Source organism: Gymnoscopelus microlampas, assembly GCF_963454915.1.
Source record: "Gymnoscopelus microlampas genome assembly, chromosome: 9".
Classification (NCBI taxonomy): Eukaryota; Metazoa; Chordata; class Actinopteri; order Myctophiformes; family Myctophidae; genus Gymnoscopelus; species Gymnoscopelus microlampas.
Window position 1 is genome coordinate 9,963,547 of NC_139946.1, and position 20,695 is coordinate 9,984,241.

General features: G+C 40.7%; 2 protein-coding genes across 2 annotated transcripts; one reads left to right on the forward strand and one right to left on the reverse strand.

Annotated features, from left to right (window-relative positions):
- Positions 1-1,863: 1,863 nt before the first annotated feature.
- LOC311052073 (ras-related protein Rab-11B-like) lies at positions 1,864-4,696 on the forward strand. Its single transcript, XM_084066876.1, has 5 exons — positions 1,864-1,999; positions 3,240-3,435; positions 3,557-3,750; positions 3,844-3,924; positions 4,029-4,696. The coding sequence occupies exons 1-5, from the start codon at positions 1,960-1,962 to the stop codon at positions 4,172-4,174; spliced, it is 657 nt and encodes a 218-aa protein (XP_083923002.1). The 5' UTR covers positions 1,864-1,959; the 3' UTR covers positions 4,175-4,696.
- Positions 4,697-9,761: 5,065 nt separating this feature from the next.
- On the reverse strand, positions 9,762-19,730 carry marchf2 (membrane-associated ring finger (C3HC4) 2). Its single transcript, XM_084067823.1, has 5 exons — positions 19,559-19,730; positions 17,438-17,750; positions 11,146-11,341; positions 10,662-10,871; positions 9,762-10,243 (listed from the first exon to the last, which is right to left on the reverse strand). Exons 2-5 carry the CDS (start codon positions 17,617-17,619, stop codon positions 10,085-10,087), a joined length of 747 nt encoding a protein of 248 aa, XP_083923949.1. The 5' UTR covers positions 17,620-17,750; positions 19,559-19,730; the 3' UTR covers positions 9,762-10,084.
- Positions 19,731-20,695: the final 965 nt, after the last annotated feature.

Below are 20,695 nucleotides of genomic sequence, written 5' to 3' on the forward strand. Positions count from 1 at the left end.
CGTAGAACGAGGGTGTCGCGTTTCCAAAAATAAACGATCTACAATGTACAATGTGTCACGATCGCAACGCATTCAGTCACAACATTGTTAGTTAGCCTCTGAGTCTGTAGATCAGTTCTTTTTGGCACGCTGCTACGGCACCGTGTGACTACTCCCCCTCTGCGGAGCCAGGAAGAACCCGGCCTCTCCCCTACAGTGTTGCCATGTACGCTTATTATAAGCGACTTTGGGCTTCCCTTTTCTGTATGGTTGCTTGTAACATCGCGCCAAACATCCCAAAACAAACTTGTAAGGCTACTTCTTGGCCTCAATTACAAAACCCATCTAACCCCTGATCATTTTGATAGGATTGGATGGCTTAGGGTTGAGGACAGAGTACAGCAACTTGCTATGGGCCTGGTCTTCAAGATATACCACAACATTGGGATCCCCCTGTATTTGTCAAAATACTTCCAAAATGTTAATGATGTCCATGATCACAATACCAGAGGCAGCTCCACAAACCTTGTCCAACCCCTTTTTGGCTCAACAAAGGGAAGTAACCTCGTTCTCATGCTATTCCTCAAAAATGTGGAACGCCCTACCAAAAGGAGTAAAGGAGTGTAAAACCCTACTCTCCTTCAAAACTGCCCTAAAGATACACCTTCAGGAGGCTGCAACTGGAAAATGGCCCCTGTCTAAGTCCTAACCTTACCTACTCCCCCCCCCCCCCCTCTCCTTCTTCTTTTGTACATATTTCTCACTCTTTATACCAGTAACCTGTAAACTGATTGTATGACATTCTATAGTAGTTGTGTATAACTGTCTGTCTCTTATATGTCACCATGATTTGTGTGCATGGGGAACTCATTTGAAACAAGCTCAGTGCTTTTATGAGTCTTCCAGTTTAGTAGACCTCGTATTGTGAATTTGTACTTCCATGTACTGTTGTTCTCATGTCTTACTAAATAAAGTACATCAATCAATCAATCAGTCACCAGTCTTTCCACCTCGGAGGAAAAGGTTGCTTGTAGTAAAATATTGTATGGCCACCGGTACTACGTCATTGGTAGCTAGACCCCTCCCTACGCCCGCTCTCTATATATTGGGCTTGTTTCTAAAGTGTAGTTGCTTATTTGGGCTTCCTAATGTTGTTTAAACGAGTGGGTTTCAAACATTTTCATGTCTATGACCCCGACATTAATATTTATTTGTCCGCAGACCCCACTATCTATTTTGTGCCAGCCCCCCCCCCCCCCCCCCCCCGCCTATTTAAAAAAAAATGGCAGATCTAAAAGTTCACATGCAACGCGGTGTGAGCTTCAGAGCTTGTAGATCGGCTCTTTTCCAAGCGCTCATGTGGCCCCATGTGACTTCTTTTTAGGCTTGTTTTCATAGACCTGGTTGCTTATTTCTCTCACAACATCTGGCAACACTGTCCCCCCTCCTTTGGTATCGGTTCGTGTGTGTGTGTGTGTGTGTGTGTGTGTGTGTGTGTGTGTGTGTGTGTGTGTGTGTGCGTGCGTGCGTGCGTGCGTGCGTGCGTGCGTGCGTGCGTGCGTGCGTGTGTGTGTGGCACAAGTATGCCAACATAATAACTATTGTATGTAACAATGTTCTGCCTTTAATATATGCACTTCATAACTGTCTGTTTTTCCATTATCTGACTGCACTGGCAGTGTTTATGTCCTTTGTACAAGGCATTCTTGTACTTCTGTTTATGTGGACAGTGGACATATAAAATATTTCAAGTGTGTGTGTGTGTGTGTGTGTGTGTGTGTGTGTGTGTGTGTGTGTGTGTGTGTGTGTGTGTGTGTGTGTGTGTGTGTGTGCGCGCGTGTGTGCGTGTGCGTGTGCGTGTGTGTGTGTGTGTGTGTGTGTGCGCGCGCGCGCGCGTGTGCGCGGACGTGTGTCAGGCAGCCCACAACGGACCTTTGCATAGTAGCCGCAGTCACACAGACGACATTGTTATAAACCACCATGGGAAACAGAGACGACGAGTACGACTTCTTGTTCAAAGGTAAGGTAGAATATCAGCCCACATTTAAAAGAATGACGTTTGAAAACAACCTCAACTAGGCGAACTTAGCTCTTTTTTTTAGCCGAGCTAGCCTGCGTTGTTAACATTGAGTGCTCTGTCAGTGTCAGGATATCACTATCAGCTGCTGCTGGTCATTACAACAACCTATCGTCTCTACATATTGTGTGGTTCTCAACCTTTTCAGACCGTAACCCCCCGAAATAATCATATTTAAGCACTTGGAATGTAGGCGTATTGGCATTACATCTTGTTTGACTCTATAATACTAGAATAATAGCAGATCTACCTAATAGCAGATCTACAAGCTCACAATGCCTCGCAATGCGAGACGTTGTGAGCATGTAGATCAGCTAGTTTCACAGCGTTTGCCTCTTATATTATTTATTATTTATAATATTATTTTTTGCTATTAAAAAGGACGGTCCTTAAATTTTCACTTCTCTGTCATCTGGGGAGCCCCCCAAAATCATGTGGGGGTCTCGACCCACAGGTTGAGAACGTACCTTTTCGTGTTTCTATTAACTGCATGGCTGTAAATTCAACTAACCTGCAACCAGGCAAGCTGTTTAAAACGAGTTGTTAATTTTGGAGTTGTTTGCTAGCTAACATTTCAAAAACAAGATAAAAAAATAAATGTCAACATAGGGAAAAATATATTATTTTTTTATTTTTTTATAATATTGGTTCTATACTTAACATAATAGAACATGGATGGACATTCATTTGCCCTTGCGTTTTTCTGCTGGCATTATGACATTGCTTTGTTTTGTTTTTCTTGACTATACTTTTCTGTCATTTTATATTTTCATATTTCGTTTTAAAGAAAGAAAACAAAACCATAGATAACTCTAGATGACCTGCTTAAAATAATAGTGTGCGTTAAGTGAAGAGAAGCCATTCAGGGACAGGAAAAGAGGCTTCGAGAAACTGTTGAGTCAGATTTCCCAGTTTGCAGCTTCCTGCTGCATGACTCCTGGCAGGGCAAACTTGGATAAGATTTTTATGAACAAGCATAAACCAGCAAGCAATCCATACAACTCATCAGTTTCACATCTGTTAAAACAACGCTTTTACTTGTATTGTGTATTGTGTATCGTGAACACAACTGGATGACTTAAAACTTTATTGGAGATATTCATTTCAAGTAAAATTTTAGGTGAAACTATTTCAGTAAAAATTCTGTGATCTTAATTGAAGCTCAAATTTGTTTTGGCTCTAGTTGTTCTGATAGGAGACTCTGGAGTGGGGAAGAGTAACTTGCTGTCCCGTTTCACGAGAAATGAATTCAATCTGGAGAGTAAGAGCACCATCGGGGTGGAGTTTGCCACCCGCAGCATCCAGGTAGATGGCAAGACAATAAAGGCCCAGATCTGGGACACAGCTGGACAGGAGCGCTACAGAGCCATCACCTCAGCGTAAGTTTACTTTTTTCTGTGTTTCCCTTTAAGGTAAGGTGCTGCCTGCGTATATTGTTCTGTTAGATTGAGAGGATGTACCTTCCTGCACTTATGTCTGTTCTTACTCCTTTGTAACCAGGTACTACCGAGGGGCGGTTGGTGCTCTCCTTGTTTATGATATAGCCAAACACCTGACGTATGAGAACGTGGAACGCTGGTTGAAAGAGTTGAGGGACCATGCCGACAACAACATTATGATCATGCTGGTTGGTAACAAGAGTGACCTGCGCCACCTCAGGGCAGTGCCCACCGATGAGGCTCGAGCCTTCTCAGGTAAAACCTAGACCGCTGTCGTGGACAACATAGTGGCGTACATAAAAATGTAAGGCATGCTCATCATCTCTAAAATTAACTTTTCTTTCTCAGAAAAAAATACTCTATCATTCATTGAAACATCAGCCTTGGACTCTACTAATGTAGAGGAAGCATTTAAGAACATTCTAACAGGTATGAAGAGTGTGGGACAGTATTGTACAGATCATTGTATTATATTATTAATCAGGTAATGACATTTGAACCCAATAAAAAAAACAAATCACTTTCTTCCACAGAAATCTACCGTATTGTATCACAGAAGCAGATAGCTGACAGATCTGCACATGATGAATCTCCAGGCAACAATGTAGTGGACATCAGTGTCCCCCCCACCACTGATGGGCAGAAAGGCAACAAACTACAGTGCTGCCAAAGCCTGTGACACTTACCTCCTTGCCTTTCTCTGCCTGCTCCATCCCGATACACCACACCTCCCTTTTTGCCCCCCCAACATGTTTCGTTCCCATAACACTGCTCAAAGCCAATGCCCTCTAGTATGTCTGTCCTTTTTTTCTCTTTTTTTTTCATTCTTTCTTGTACAGTACTACATTTTTGTTATCTTTTAACTCACTTGTGCTCTTCTTTTCAGCCATCAAACAAAACGTTAAAAAGCCTTTGTCACTTGGTTTGTCATTCAATGTGAATGTCGTTCCTGCAATGTAGGAACGAGTCTGTGAAAACGGTTTGAACTGCAGTCACATACTGTATTTGGTGTTCTGGAACATTTCAATGGTTACCACTAGATGGTGCTGTGTAAATAAACCACTGACAGTTGCTCCATCAGATGAAGCAGTTATTGCAATGGTATGCATTTGTAAGTGTGTTATTTTTTTTTTTCATTTGTGCATTAAGTTATGCCAAAAATACCCAAATTGTGTATTTATTAAAAGTCTATTTGGCTGGACCTGTCGTTGTTTTACTTTAAATATAAGCACTGTAAAAAGATTTACAATAAAGTCCTTGCAAAAATATGAGTTTATTAATCTTTGTCAAACTGTTAGTGAATAGATACTATTACTCAGTACGCTTTGCTAAACTGAAACTGTGCTATTATTCTTGGGTTGTATTATCATAAACAAGTTGAAGGCAGCAAATGATACCATTTACTATTGTCTCACGTTTATTCAATACATATGGAAACATTAGAAAGTATAATGAATGGCATGTGGTGCGATCCCCTATGGCTCTTAGCTGTTCCATTAGGCAAAAAAAAGACGAATCTTTGACATAATGAGTGATCAAAATGTCCAAAACATGTCTCCTACATGCTGGGAAGAAAAGCCCCCTATCAGAGTAAACCCAGTGGTGTCACAACCTTTGCTAATGCAACATATGGAAGATGGTGTTTATTCCAACTAAGCTTCTTATGTTTGCCCAATGTAATGGGTGGGGTGAGGACATTCTCTGACTCCACACCCACACAGTATCAAACTGTTGACAGATTTGCTTCCAAATAGGGCTATCCTTGCCTGAATTGCATCAGTTGTTTATGTGGGTGTTATAATGGGCATATAGAGCTGTGGTGAAAAACAGTCTAATAATGATGACACTTCATTTGTTCGTCAAAGAGAATAATCCTTGAATTATACAATAGAACGTGCTGTAGTGGAAATATTAACATGGCTCAGTTGTACATAGTAATACATCAAAGTTACAATTTAAGCAAGGAAACCAATACGCCAATGTGTTTACCCACACAGTTGCTTCATGTTTTATTTGCTTTGCAAACATTTCTTGGCTGATTTGCAAGTACCAATATTTTGGTGAAGACATCTTTCTTTTTCCACTGCACAACATAAACATCATAATATTTAAAAACTAAAGGAATTGAAAACATAAATTACAAATAATATACATTAATATGTCCACACAAACACACATCAAAACAGTGGTAAAGTTCTGATTAAAAAAACATTTTACCAACAAAACAGGTCTGCACACCATGTTGCTTTTTATTTAATGAAATAAGAAAAAAAAAAAAAAAATCCCTTTCTGGATTAGCATGATGAGGAAGCTATATAAACAAACTAATCCCATTATATTATGATCAAAGTGCCACATGATGCTTAAAAACAAAGACTTAATGCTTCTTTGGAGAAAACAGGACCTGTTACGGTTTTAGATAGCTGCAATAACACTGAAAGGAGTAAGCAGGTCTGTTGTCCACTCACAGAGCAGTGTTGCATATTTTGTAGGCAACTTGTACAGACTTCCAATATAAATAGAAAAACTACTGTCACAGCTCTCTCAGCTTGTATTAGTTGAGAGACAATTTCCTGGTCCATACAATCTCCTATATTTAATTACAATTTTTTTTTTCTTTTAAGGTTTACTGTAAGCAAACACAATTTGTTATTTAACTGCACACTAACTACTGTAGTTATACTGTCACACTGCGGTCGCGCAACAATTCTGCGGGTAAGAGCCAGTTACAAATGGCAAACACATGGTCAGTCAGAGATGACTAATAAGCTTACAATGCAGACAAGCTCTCTGGGTGCATCTCAATACTGTCATCCTTTCGTTTGTCTTTTTCAGCTGATTTCAGGACATTATTGGTTAAAGCAATAGATGCTAACTAGCTTTTCCACTAATTGGTCACAGTGGCTGATGGATCCAAGACTTCTCTATTTACGTTCACCAGCTAAATAGCTATAAAAACAAGACTAAGAGACTAAAAACCACACTAGCAGCCCCTATAGTCCGTACTGCTCCTTACACCCAAATGTAAATTGTATGGAGGGTGGCAATAGAGTAAAGGGCATGGGGTCACCAAAATCAGTTGGGTTCATTGTGGAAGTTGAGGGTGGCGTTATAGGGTCACTCAAATAGTTGGGGTTCATCTTCCAGGGAGCATGAATATTTTCAGCAAGTTTCCTTGGCAATGCCTACTAGACAAGTAGAAAGTGTTGCCCAAGGGTGGCGCTAAAGCAAAGGTCATGGCATCACCAAATTCATTAGGTTGCAAGTTTATGGCAATCTACCCATTAGATGATTCAATTTTGAGATTATCTTGTGTGCACATTTTGGCCTATTGGCGGTGCTACAGGAAAGGTCATCCTTTGGAGAAAATGAACATGCACAACAAAATACGTGTTAATGTAGCCAGTAGTTTATAATATCTTGTTTGGGACCAAAGAGGTGAACAGCCCAAAACGGCTATCCTTAGAGCCCCGTCACTTGTGGGGATAAAAATTATTGACTCGCAGGTGATTGTTAATTTCCCACCCGGAAGAACACAATTGAATATGAACCCTGCTTCCATGACTGACCAAATTCCTACCACACCACACCTTACTGGGTCAAAGCAGTGACATGAACATGATAATAACTGGCTTTACCATACCAAGTATGTATGTACATAATTTGACCTATTCTTGCAAAATAAAAAACATTTTAGACCACAGGATTTATTTAGAGTGAAAATCAACACTTGCAGTAGGCGGGGATAATGTGTTGACAAGTCAACAAAATAATCAGAAGATGGAGTCAACAACTCAGTGAACTGGTCTGGCTGGTATACTCGTTATTTCTGCAGAGCCACAGTTACATATATCACTGACACATTTCCCAACGTTTTACTACAAGCATAAGTTATCAGTTAGTACTATTACTTACACACACACACACACGCGCACGCACACACACACACAGCCTATTTATCCACAATTAAAATATTGTTCAAGCATGATTTCTATAAAATAAAATGAAAATTCAAAATAAAACATACAATCATAGAAAAGTGTGCATAAAATCCAGACCTTTGGCCTCTGTACACCACAGTTAAGGTTCCCAACTGAATATTTCAATTCACAATTAATATGGACCTGCAGAAAATGTATCAATCTAATTTGAAAGTACAATGAAGACAAAGAGAGGAGTGAGTACACTGCAAAATCTAGAGTGTAAAAATGTACCTATATTTTGCAGTGTAAGGGCGGGTCACACATCTAGAAGGAAAACAAGAGTGGCACCTCTTTGAGAGGAACTGAAACCCAACAGCCATAATACATATCAAGGAACTGAAATTGTAAAAACTGACCCGTTTCTTTCCTAAATTTTTCTACTTGCTCTCCTTCTCTCTGCACCCTTTTCTTTCCTGAAAACTACGAATGATGGAGCCGGAACAAAAACGTATTTCACCCACTTCTTTACACCTGTAAACCTGTGATGTGACAAAATAAATTTGATTAAAAAAAAGAAAAAAGATTTGGCCTTGGTGGAGGTTTTTGCATTTGCATAAGGTATCCAACATGAAATGAATTAATAGTGGCTTAAGTTCAGAATAGTCTGGCACCAAACACTGGTACTAAAATAATCTAAAATCACCTCGACTTCTATTAGAATACTTATGACTTGATTGGTCATAGCTGAAACAGAGAGCTGGCTTTGATTGGTCAAAACACGACAACAAAACAGAATACACATTAAAAGTAGCTGAGTGTATTGTCAAGATAGGAGCAACTGTTACTACAAAATCTGGACAGGCTTGTATGAATCTCCTGTATGCTCCTTCATCACTGAACCACACACAAACCACATGCACACACATTCACACAGACGTCACGTCATTATAGAAAAGGAAACAAAGAATTTAATAAATCACCCTACGGTTATTCACTTCATTTTCCTTTTAAAAGTATGTTTTTACTTCTTCGCATCAGCCACCAAATTACATCTAATGCTTGTGTAAACTGTTCCCTTAAAGGCATGTACATTTGTACTTTCTTTTAAACTTGACCCTATACATACACACATCTGCTCATTAAGGCTGTGTGTCAACCGAATACCTGTAAAAAAGAAAAAAAAAAAAGAAAAGAAAAGCACAGATGTTGTTTTGTCATTCATTTCCTATGGAAACATTACGGTTTCAGCACTCCTCTTTTTTAGTAGCTAGTGGCAACCTGTTAAGTTGAAACAATATCAACTTTGTCTGAAGTACAGTGCCCATCAATGTCACTTGAGAGCTCTACCAAAGGAGTGAAGCAGAGGCAGGAATAAAGCGCTTGGCACAGCGCTTCAACTGCTCACCTGGATTTTCGGTGGAAACACAACCTAAATGCTGATAATACATGAGGATGCTGTATAACACTAGTTCACAGGGAGTTGTATATTGTTTGTTCATTCTTCAGTGGTTTAAAAAACAAAATAAAAAAGCAAAAAATAAAACCGCTTTACATCACAAAAGGGGGACAAGAAAAGAAATTTTCTTTCCAGAGTAGTTTTAAACAGTGCATGCATGCAAAATTGTGCATGTTGTTAGCAGTTCTTTCATGTATCGTGACGCACACTGTCCATAGTGTTTTATTGCACAATCTCAGGCGTTACCATTGTCGCACCACCATCGTTGCTTGGATGATAAGAGGGGAAAATGAATGAAAAAGAAGGTCAAAAGAAAATATGATGGAGTACATTATAGTGCTGGGAGTTTTTACACTCCCAGCTATGACTTGTGTCTTAAACCCTCAGACACCCTCAGACAAGTATCAACCAGTCCAAAGAGATCAAAAGATCCATGTCCATTTTTTCCTTCATGGCTTAAAGCTACAATCCAGAACTAATATTAACGATTAAAATTGTATTCTAACCAATCTGTATGTTAGCACATCTTAAGTGCTAATTGAGACATTCTTCTACCTGGTGTCAGGCAGGACATCTACTAGTTGACTATGTCAAGGTTATTTGTTTGTTATAGTTTGTTGCAATTAGCCCTCTCTGCTGGGAGAAAGAAGGCAGACATAAAAGGTACAGATTGCAGCTTTAATATAGGCCTGATGGAAAACTAACAGAATAAAAAATGTAACACTTGGATTTCTGTTAAAATTCCAAGACTGATGCTGCTGCTAGACTTTGTATTCTATTGTGAACGACCAATGGCAGGACCGCTTTCTGAACAAAAGTAGGATGATAATATGAAGACGACAATAATCCACTTGACACTTCAGGGTTTGGTCTTCTTTTCATCATCATCATCATCATTACTGTCTTTAGACACCTTCCCCAGATCTTTTGGCATTACCATACGCTGTTCCCTTCCCGTTTGACAAACATCAGAGGCTAGAGAGACTTCATCTAAATTGAATCATTTCTGCACCAGTATGCTGGCAACGCTGAAGATGTCAAAACAAAACGTGAATAAATAAGTGCTGATGGGAGGGGGAAAAATTCATCCACAAGCGCTTCTTTCAAGTCTAACTGGGAGGCAAGGTTGAATGAAGAAAGCCCCTGTCCATTAATGATACCGTTCATCATCATTATGAACTCTCTCCACCGTGACCATCTTCATCTCACCTCATACTATACTTTCATCTGCAGACTTCTTCATCAGTTTGGTGGCTAGCAAGGAATGCTGGGTAGAGTGAGCCCCCTTGCCATCAGGAATGAGCAGACGTACTTTCTGATTGGTTCTTCTCCATTCAGAGTAAAGCTGACAGTGGTAACGGAACGATACCTGTAGATGAAAGAGGGAGACGGGTCAATGCAACTTTTTCCAAGTGTTGAAATCTAGTCTGCCATGGTCAATATAAAACTAAACAAGCACAAAGGACACTTATGGCTTTCTGAAGCAAGGGCTGCTGTCATGCTATTATGGCTAGTCCTTTTAGTTTCACTTCTGATACAGAACAGTGTGGTATAGCAGCAATGTTGTATTTTTCCTGCCAAAATGTGTGAATAGACAGATTTTCACCCAGTGTGTGGTGTTTTTTCCTGACCATCATTATAAAAGCTCTGATTGACTGATCAAGTAACCCTCATATTAAGACATATTACATCAGATAGAAAGTCATTAACCTGGTAACTACTTAAAAACAAAATGTAAATGTTTTAAATTCAAAGCAGCATTTACAGCATTGTCTGATTGACTTTACCAGGGTCCAGAGGACGTAGATAGTGAAAAGGGCAATAGTAAGGGCAATGAGGCCCACAGCCTCCAGCCTGCTCTTCAACTGAAGATGGTCCTGGGCGCCCCTCAGACACAGCCAGCCTGAGATTGCTGCTAAGGGTGTGATGAACAGGAAACACACCATGTCGCAGAACAGTGTCCTCTTCTCATTACGAGGGCCTGGGTCTCGTAGCCACTGTGGAAGGATGAGAGAGACATCGCAAGGGACAGAAGGTGAATGTGTAAGAGGGGATGTGAAGAGCGAGGGGTGACAAGCCATGACACAGATGCGGGGAAAACAAGGAAGAGACGGAAAGAGCAAAAGGTCACTGTAAAGTGTAAAAACACAGCATACTATGATGAGGCACTGAGAATCAGCGAGCAACAGAAAAAGAACATAAGATGATGTAACTAAGGAAAAGAAAGTAAAGAGAAAAGCAGACAAGGCGAAAGACATTGAACTTTGTTACCTCTGTGAGAGGCCGTGGTCGGCGCTCAATAGTGAACTCTGTGTGGCAGAGCTCACAGTAGCTGGTGTTGGAGGAAGAGAGCCACTTCTCCAGGCAGCTCTTGTGAACTTTTCCCAGGGTACCTGTACAGTCGCAGGGGGATAGGAGTCCCTCTCCATTAGCTCCTTCATGGCAAATTCTGCAGATGGGACCATCGCTGAGAGAAAGACAGAATCAGAAGCTGTGTTTACACTTACTGTTACATAGACGGTAAATAAATTAACATGAATTGCCTGCATAGGCACATGCCCTTCTTAACACTGTTACCGCCAAGCCCGTAGTCCTACGGGCCGTTAAATCCAACCGTTAACCGCCAATCCCGTAGTCCTACGGGGCGGGTGTTTTCCCATGTTAAATCGTGCAGGTGCAGATTCCGGATTTTTTTTGCACTTCCGGTTTCGAAGGGGGCGGACCGGAAACAAAATAATACTGTTTCCGGTTTTTGTCCCGCCTCCGTTTCCTGTCTAGCGATCAACTTTGGAAGCCATTATCTCGGTTTGTTGTTTTGCTCTCCGCATCCCCCATTGTAACGTTTTGTTCTCGTTCTCCAAAATGGCTGGTCGGATCGCGTCGCCGTCTTCGGCGTTTTGTAATGTCGGATCCCGTGTTTGTGTCGAACCAAATGAACGCGGATTTTAAACGGATTTAGCGGGGCCTATGACGGAATCAAAAAAACAAAAAAGGTAGGAAAAAGCTTGGCACTACGATGGACGTTCTGAGATTAGCCGTTGGCGGGGGATGTGTTAATAGTTAAGCATCGTTGTGTGACCGGGTTCATTTCCTGGAAAAAAAACAAGAACCTTACATGTGCTGCCCGACAACGATGTCATAGCGAGCACCATGTGACACTGCCACATAAAATGTGTGAAAAAGTAAATTTCCTGTCCAGGAAAGAGTAACGAAAGAAACATGACATACAGTACATGGCGAAAATAATGGGACAAAGTCAAGTTTTCCAGTCCGCCTACTAATATGCTATGGTTCACTCACTGTGTATAATGTAGCTCTGAGATCCAGTAATAGTAAAACTTAAACTCTGCCAGTGTATGTTAAAGTTAGTGGATGTCATTCAAGACTTTAAGAGCAGTATCTGTGCTCTGGTGTGGTCGAATTCCTGACTGGAAGCCATTTAAAGCAGTTGTTTTGTGCCAAGAAGACAGTATTTTCAATGATTTTGTATAAAAATGGGAGGCTTAACATGGGCCTGTGATTTGTTCATTAGTGAGGTGTCTACTAGTGAGGTGTCTAGATCATCATTTTTTTTAAGTGTGGCTTGATAATGGCAATTTTCAGGGCCTGTGGGAAGAAACCTGATAAAAGAAACGTGTTGACAATTTGTGTTGACAAAAGGTCTGAGGCCATGCAATTTGTTTTCATGGTTGATGGGATACAAATGTGTTATGTTATAGGAATTCAAGTGGACATATATACTGTATCCGATATGGAAGCACTGACTGTCAAATTTTCTGAATTTTGTGAGTGAAGAACGAGTTAGTTGCAGTTAGTTGAAATAATCTCCAAGCTCACTGACTGAGACCCAAAGAATGGATGAGAAAGCCAGAATAAGTATTACACTGGTGTTTTCAGTGATATACCGTTTTCTGATTACCTCTAAACATTTGTGAGCACGGAGGTAGCACTCTCAAAGTAAACACAGGAATGTTCAGAGAGAGCAACATCAGTCAACACGCAGTCTGTGGAACATTAGAGACCATGGTGATGAAATCGATGGAGTCTGCCAGTCTATTTTGCAGAAACACTCCCTCAGCTCCTGCTCCTCCTCCACCTCCTCTGACCAGTGTTGACCCTCCTTGGTGGTGACTGGTTGTCTCCCAACCACAGGCATGGATGTGGTTACAAGCCTGATTAGGTTATGGTCTGATGGACCAGGGTGTTATTTCCTCTAGTTTTACAGGACACACACACTGTGACTGGGTGAATTTTGTCAGGGTTTTTGGAGACCTTAACATATAGCTCAAGTCTCTGTTGATCATGATGAATGCGCTGGGGTTCCTCAACTCAAATGCTGCGACAGCGGAGTAGATTACATCACTTGCATGTGCCGCTTTGGTGCTAGGTGTAATGTACACAGTAAGGGCGAAGGCATATGAGAATTCCCTCAGCAAATACTATAAAATGGCCTAAATTCCACAGACAACAGTTCTATACCCGAGTTACAGATCTTTTCTTTAGCAGTTACATGCGCAGGTTTACACAATCTGAAGTTAACGAAAACAGCAATCCTGCCCCACTTGGCCTTAGTTACCACTGTGTTTGTCCCTGTCGGACCACACCACTGTGAAGCCTTCTGATTCAACAATTCAACCTGGAATATTATCTTGTAGCCATGTTTTCGTGAAGCACAACAAACTGGAGTCCTTTGTTGCATTCATGTTGCTCCTTCACCAGCGCGAAGAGTTTGTCTGTCCTTTTGATCAGCGACCAAACATTCCCCATGACTTCAGATGGGAGGTAGAGTTTAAATCTATTCCGGATCTTCTCACATTTCTCCATTAAGCATGCTCCAGCTCTTGAACCTCACCTCCTTATCCTGATTTTGGGTAACGGAATTAGATGGAGCGGGTCTGTTTTTTTGGGGTAAAAGTTGCTTGCACGTGACTCGCAAAGACACAGTCGCATCCAACTGGATTTGACAGTCTATGACAAAAAAAATACTATAACCACTACACATGTAAAGAATATCTCTTAGACTAGAACTAAGCATAGCGGAAACACTAGAAGTCAAAAAAGTAAAAAGAATAAAGATAAAGAGGGGAGATTGGCACAACCAGCCTGTTCCCTGTTAAACACTGCAAACAGTAGTCAGGGGGTTACCGGCATATTTTTCTTGGAACATGACTAGGGGTGCTTTGTTTCAAAAACTGTTTGTCATCTGTACTTTAGCCTACTGCACGCTGTAAGACAGAGGTGGAGAGACATAGGGTTGGCGAGAGACGCTTGAACCAAACACACATTTTCACTAATTTGAAAAGCACACCAGTGCAACCTTAAATTAAGGAAATTAATTGACACGTCTGTAAAAAAAGGTGCAAAATGTGACCAAACATCTGTTGCTGTCATTGTCTGTTACAGTTGGTGGTTTCAGTTAAGTAATGCCTCACGTTTTGCTTTTCACATCAAGCTGTTCTGCTTATTGTCTGTTACTTTTGAAGAACAAGTAAGACTGCCCTTTTGTGGTCGGGAATGTTGCAGGTCGTTATGCAAGGTTCGGGGCAGCAAAATGATTGTCCTCCTTCACTTCGGGTAATGTGAATCCCATGCACTCGTAGGAAAGCGATACGGTGACATTTTAACTCACACTCTCAAAGAATGGTTGCACATATGCTACCATCATGGTTGCAGCCTGGATCCCTGATACTTTATGTCGACAGTATCTAACTGTTTATATCGTAAGATTCGTAATGTCAAACAGCAAATATTGGACACTTAACTTTTTTATCTAATCTAACTATTATAATTAAAATGGCCACGCCATGGTGTTCATCAGGGGTCTGCAAGTACACGAGCACTCCAACTCGCTCCAAACTTGGCACAAAATATCGCTCAGTGGTCTGGCTATTGACTAGGCTTCTTTCCCCACCATGAATGTAATTGCACGTTGTACGGTTTACATTTTTGTATTCTTTTTTTGCCCGATATTTTGTCCAATAGGTGGCACACAAGCAGCGCCCCCTCTCATTCACTTCCCCAACTTTTCCTCCCATTCATTCATGGCTCCAGGAGTTCCCAGACTGCTCAAACACATGTGTTTAATAAGTGAAACTTACATCTACTACGTAGCCTACTATTTTAACTCATTGACTCACAGAGTTAAAACATCATCTATAGCTGCCCTTGCCAGCAATTCTGAGCGCTTTTACTAACCTTGAAACCTGAAAAATCATAGAATATCATTCTTCAAACAATCCATCCACCGATTGTTTTGTGCCGTAAACCACTTAAAACACCAAATGACGAGTGACTCGTCAATGGCAGTCAATGAGTTAATAAAAACTGCTGAATTAATTAACATATTCAACTCCTTTGAACACTGTTTTTCAGACATTTACTCAATTTAATCTAATTTGGGGCGCATCAGTGCGGCTGCAGAGTTCATTAATCCAATAATGTAATTTAATAATTTAACTTTTGTATCGACCGCTGACATCATCGGGAGGCGGGTAAACTGTGTAGTTTGGGCCTTTCATCAATCAAATAAACATGTTTACATTACTTAACTGACACACATTTGCACGGATAGTAAAATGCTGCCAAGTGCCCAAAGTTGTTCCCAATAGCCTGACAGGACGTTGCGTGCACTCAACTACCTCTGGGGGAACTGAATGAGAGGGAGCGAGGGAGGCTTGACAAGCACGACTACCACTCAAGAAGCAGGGACGCGGACCAGACTAGGGTTACACATGCACCTGTGTAATACAGAGCGCACACACATGTGTGTGTGTGCGCTCTGTATGGACATTTTCATTGGACTTTGTGACCCTCCCGTTTCCGAGCCTGTGACAGCTGTGGGACATACAAAGGTATCAGTAATTTGTCGCAACGCTCTGCATATCGCTGTGTTGCACCGCATTTGGTTACCTATCAAATTATGTTCTCTCCTGTCACCACTGCCATGACGACAGGTCACAGAATCGGATGAATACATGCGGTGTAATAGTGTACCATTATATGCCCCGGCCGTGACAACATAAACAAACTATATTGGACAGCATTTTCTTGCTATGCTGTACATACAGGAGAACAGAACAGTTGAAAAACTGGTCGCTGCAAAGGGCTTCAGACCCAGTTGAATTTGTAAACCCTGTTAATGAATGAACATAATGTTAGGTCAGACTTTTATTTTATCACATCAGTGGCCGGGTCAAGCCATTAAATGCCAGGCCCGCATTTTTGTCCCAGTCCAGCCCTGCTGAAAGACATGCAATATATAGACCAATTAATTGTTTACTAACATTGAGACTGGATGCGCAGGTGATTGTTTCACGCAATTAATTCCCAACTGTTGTTTCGGGGTGCTCTGGTTTCAGCACACCCCAACCCCCTCTTGTGTGTTGGCTAGTGACGCGCGTCCTAGCGAGACCTGACAGAATGGGTTTCATTTAGCGCATACTGGTTGCACGCATACTGGTTCTTATCAGTGTGACGTCGTCTGTTAAAGGGGAAATCCACCCATTTTCAATATTTAACTATGTCATTAATATAGCATAAAGGAGTTGTGTGGAAATAAGAAAAAAGTTCCCCCCTTTCTGTGTTGCCTTGAACTGGAGGATTGATTGTGGGTTTAACATTGCAAATTACAACATGATGAGTCATCACGTTGTAATTTGCAATGTCAGAAAGGGGGGAACTTTTTTCTTATTTCCACACAACTCCTTTATGCTATATTAATGACATAGTTAAATATTGAAAATGGGTGGATTTCCCCTTTAAGGGGTCTATACACTGCATCTTAAAATGATGTACACTTTACATTAGACCTATTTACAACCACTTTCCACGGCATACATTTCTAATTTACTTTACTTAATTCATCTGCTACTCAGGGGCCTTTCACGTAGTAAGGAGCCAAGCCCCAAAAGGGGGCTTTTTTTCTAGTTTAATTAATGGAATCGCACTGCCACTGTTTGTCGGAAAAATCTAATTCAGATTTTCCCCAAATCATTCAGCCCTACTTTAGTGTTAATCTTCCCATTCCCCTTCTATGGTCATAACTTAGAAATGTACTCTAACTGAAGAAGGACAATAATACAAGGATATAACCTTGAACCCAGTGATTGAACTATCACACCATTTTATAATAACTGTTAATTAGACATGGCTGTGACTAAGGCACGTCAAATACCTCCATCAACATTTGCTAGGACAAAGAGGAACATGCAAATAGAATAGTAGGGTGGGTTAACTGGGTTAACTGTCATCATCAACTGTCCTTATACACAAAGCACTTAACAGCCACAGTCGACAGTGAAGCTATTGCAAGTTTAGCGTTGTCCAGCAGCTAAGGAGTGCATAGGACAATGTATTGGGCCTCTACCACAAAGATCAGATTGTATTCTCAGTCACAAGACAACACCCTCTCTGATGAAAGATGTCAGTAGATGTCAGTGAATATTGTGCCCTTTATCAACAAGGTCAATACTATGCCTTTCTGGCCAACAGATATATTAATATTAATGCCCTCGCCTAAGCAGAAATCCTGAAATCCAGATGCCCGAAAGAAAATAGGACTTACCTCTGTGTGCCAATTGGTTTGAGGACAGAGGACAACAGCCGTCCATCTTTGGCTGTGACCTGGGTGACATACTGCGCCTGGCACCCATCACTGCCCGCTTCCTCCACACTCTTTGACAGGGCTGCATTGCCAGCACAGTCACACAGTGAGCCAGGCAGGTGGCAACACTCTCCTGTTGTCATGGTTACAATGTCCAGAGAGTGGCCGTGGGGGTGAGGCTGATGGTGTTGTTGAGGTTCAAGGGCGAGGGATGAATGGGTGAGCAGAATGTACAGGCTCTGCCCTCCCACAGGTTGGAACAGGTTAGGCCCAACTGAGAGGAAGAAAGAGAGATTCAAGGCTGTGCTTTGTTGTTACATCTTGTGTACAGGTACATACGAGTAAAACTTATTTAAGTTTGGCTTCCTTAGGACAAATCAGCAGCATAGGTAAATAATATATGATAAGCAAGTAAGCATACAATAGGCAGAAAAAGTTCTGACAGCACATATAGCTGAACAGAAAGATCCACACACACCAAACCTTAATAGCTAACGTTTATAGGATTTTGACTTTCTGCTGTGACATTTCGAGCGCAAGGCTCTCCCTCAGACTTCAAGAGAAGACTAAGGCTACCAGATAAGTCTGAGGAAGAGCTTTTTGCTCAAAATGAATTGTCAAATACAAACCATTTCACAATTTTAACTGAATTGGGTAATTTACAAGGAAAGGATGAGGTGCACTGTTGTCATTAGCATGGAAAGTGTCCGTTTGCTGATGAGGCAACTTGCTCTCTCTTCCTCAAAATAAGTCAGTGTCTGTGGCAGTCCAAGTAATGCACAGCAGAGCACAGCCAACTGATAAACAGCTGTCTCCCCTCAGATAACACATCATCAAGATAAAGCCATTGACACACAGCAAATGTGTCAACTTTCTGAATTTTGTTTACTTGTAGCCACACACAATAATGTAAACCAATCAGAATTATATAGCAGAGTTAAACAATGTCCTTTGAGTAAAAAAGTGTATTTACTGCTAGTACGATACAAGATAAAAAATGACATGACAGGCTCTTAACAAGCAAATGTACATTATCTACGCATGTACGCTATTTGCCTGTCTTTAAAGGTGAAAAGATACTAAAGGCAGCACCTTGGAGTATTTAGAAAACCCAGCAAAGTTAACTGATTACTTTCTAATATAAAAATGGAGCAAGTCTATTTTATCTATTAGTTTCCCCTTCTCTCTCTCTCTCTCTCTCACACACTGAGTGAGTATGTAAAGCGACTTTGAATAGGTGTTATTATTATTCTATTATGCTATAAATCAACAATTAAATGTGTGATTACTATTAGTTAATGAGTATTTTCTGCCTTTACTTCCAAAGAGAGACATGTGAAAATCATTGTAGCACAGTGTTAGAAAATAAAGACACCAGCTGAAGAGACATTTAATGTATGCCATGGGTCCATTTCATTAACGTGCCAGTCAGCTGATACTAAGCTTGAACTCAGACCATTGTCTGGCACATACACTGTGCCATAATACTACACATAATAATAACACACAAAACGAATACGAAGCTTTCTGGGTTTAAGTTAATTTGTGTGGTGACGTAAAATCATATACGATAATGACAATTCTGAGAAAAAAATCAAAACGAATTAAATTGGTTCATGAGCATTTTCTGCTTTTACTTCCAAAGAGACATGTGAAAATCATTGTAGCACACAGTGTTAAAAACTAAAGACACCAGCTGAAGGGACATGCATGCCATTGTGGGTCCATTTCATTAACGTGCCAGTCAGCTGTTATTAAGCTTGAACTCAGACTATTGTCTGACTGGCACAAATACATACACTGTACCATAATAATACTACAAAAACTAACGCGAAGCTTTCTGGGTTTAAGTAAATTAGGTAAAATCATAATATTATACGATAAAGCGAGATTACCATAGCACTGAAAGCAAGCTACCCAAGTTAATTCTCATAACCATCAGCAAATAGCATGCATGCCATAGATAGTTGTTGTCACAGCTGTGTGTTTTTGAGCTAGCAACTAGCCACAATGGGCTAGCGTGCTAGGCTAGCCAACGCAGCTGGTGTCCATAAAATCATACAATAAAGGCGTCTGGCTCACCTCGTGTTCGTTCGCTTTGTCATTTTAGCAAGACGTTGTATCCGAGTAAAACTGGCTATCATCTGTCCAAATAAGTGTGGGGTCTGTCTTCTGAAAGCCTACGTTATTGTGTTATCATTATCAAGCCTTTGTGCTAAGCTAACAACATATTGCTATCTCGCACTCAGCTGACAACACAACGCACACAAGTCAGGTTTCCTTTCCGCTTCATTATGTTACTCAGGGGAGCCACTGGCTGTGTGCAGTGTTGCCAGGTTTTGTGAGAGAAACAAGCAACCAGGTCTATGAAAACAAGCCCAAAAGAGGCAACTAGGGCATTATGACTTATGAGCGCTTTAAACCCATATACTCAATGTATACATTGAAAATGGTAGATCTACAAGTTCACAACGATACGCTGTGAGCTTGTAAAAATCTTAGGAAAAAAGTGGAAAATGTAGAATATGTTTTAAACATTTTAACAACACACATCTTGTATGGCCCGGGGGATCCAGCTCACACAAGTATTTTCAGATGGGTGGTTCTTGGATAATTCATTTACATATGAATTTGGGGGGCCTTGTCATGAGCATCTTTTAGAACCACTGGTTTAAACAACATTAGGAAACAAGACCAAAATAAGCAACAGCACTTTTAAAAGAAAGCCCAAAAAATGCAACCCGCGACTACCAAAATATTCACAAGCAACTTAACCGAAAAAGAAGCCCAACGTCGCTTATAATAAGCAGACATGGCAACACTGGTTATGGGAGTCTTTTGAGGGTGGATACATTTTGTCGCCTATGAGATGATGATAACACTTCACTTCTATGCATCCCATGTCTATGATGCACTATAGACATACATACTTGTAATGCATTATAATCTGCTTATAACACTGTATAAGTATAGTTATAAGAACTCATAAATATTGATATTGCTTCATGACAATAATAATCATAACACATTTAAGCATTTTATAATGACTTATAAGTTCAAGCATTATACTATATTCCATGAATGCTGGACAGTAGACTACCCCCCCCCCCCCCCCGCCCAAAGCATCTTAATGTATTATAATTGCCATAGTAATACATTATGTTATAATGTATTATAATCACTGTTATAATGTATTATGGTGTGATTATAAGTCATTGG

Excerpts from the sequence above, each read along its gene's own strand:
- marchf2 (XM_084067823.1), bottom strand. The coding sequence starts at position 17,619 with ATGACAACAGGAGAGTGTTGCCACCTGCCTGGCTCACTGTGTGACTGT. Across the intron at positions 11,342-17,437 it reads AAACCAATTGGCACACAGAG|CGATGGTCCCATCTGCAGAA; the intron begins GTAAGTCCTATT and ends TCTTTCTCTCAG. Across the intron at positions 10,244-10,661 it reads TCTACGTCCTCTGGACCCTG|GTATCGTTCCGTTACCACTG; the intron begins GTAAAGTCAATC and ends TTTCATCTACAG.
- LOC311052073 (XM_084066876.1), top strand. The coding sequence starts at position 1,960 with ATGGGAAACAGAGACGACGAGTACGACTTCTTGTTCAAAG. Across the intron at positions 3,751-3,843 it reads TGAGGCTCGAGCCTTCTCAG|AAAAAAATACTCTATCATTC; the intron begins GTAAAACCTAGA and ends TTTCTTTCTCAG. Across the intron at positions 3,925-4,028 it reads ATTTAAGAACATTCTAACAG|AAATCTACCGTATTGTATCA; the intron begins GTATGAAGAGTG and ends TTTCTTCCACAG.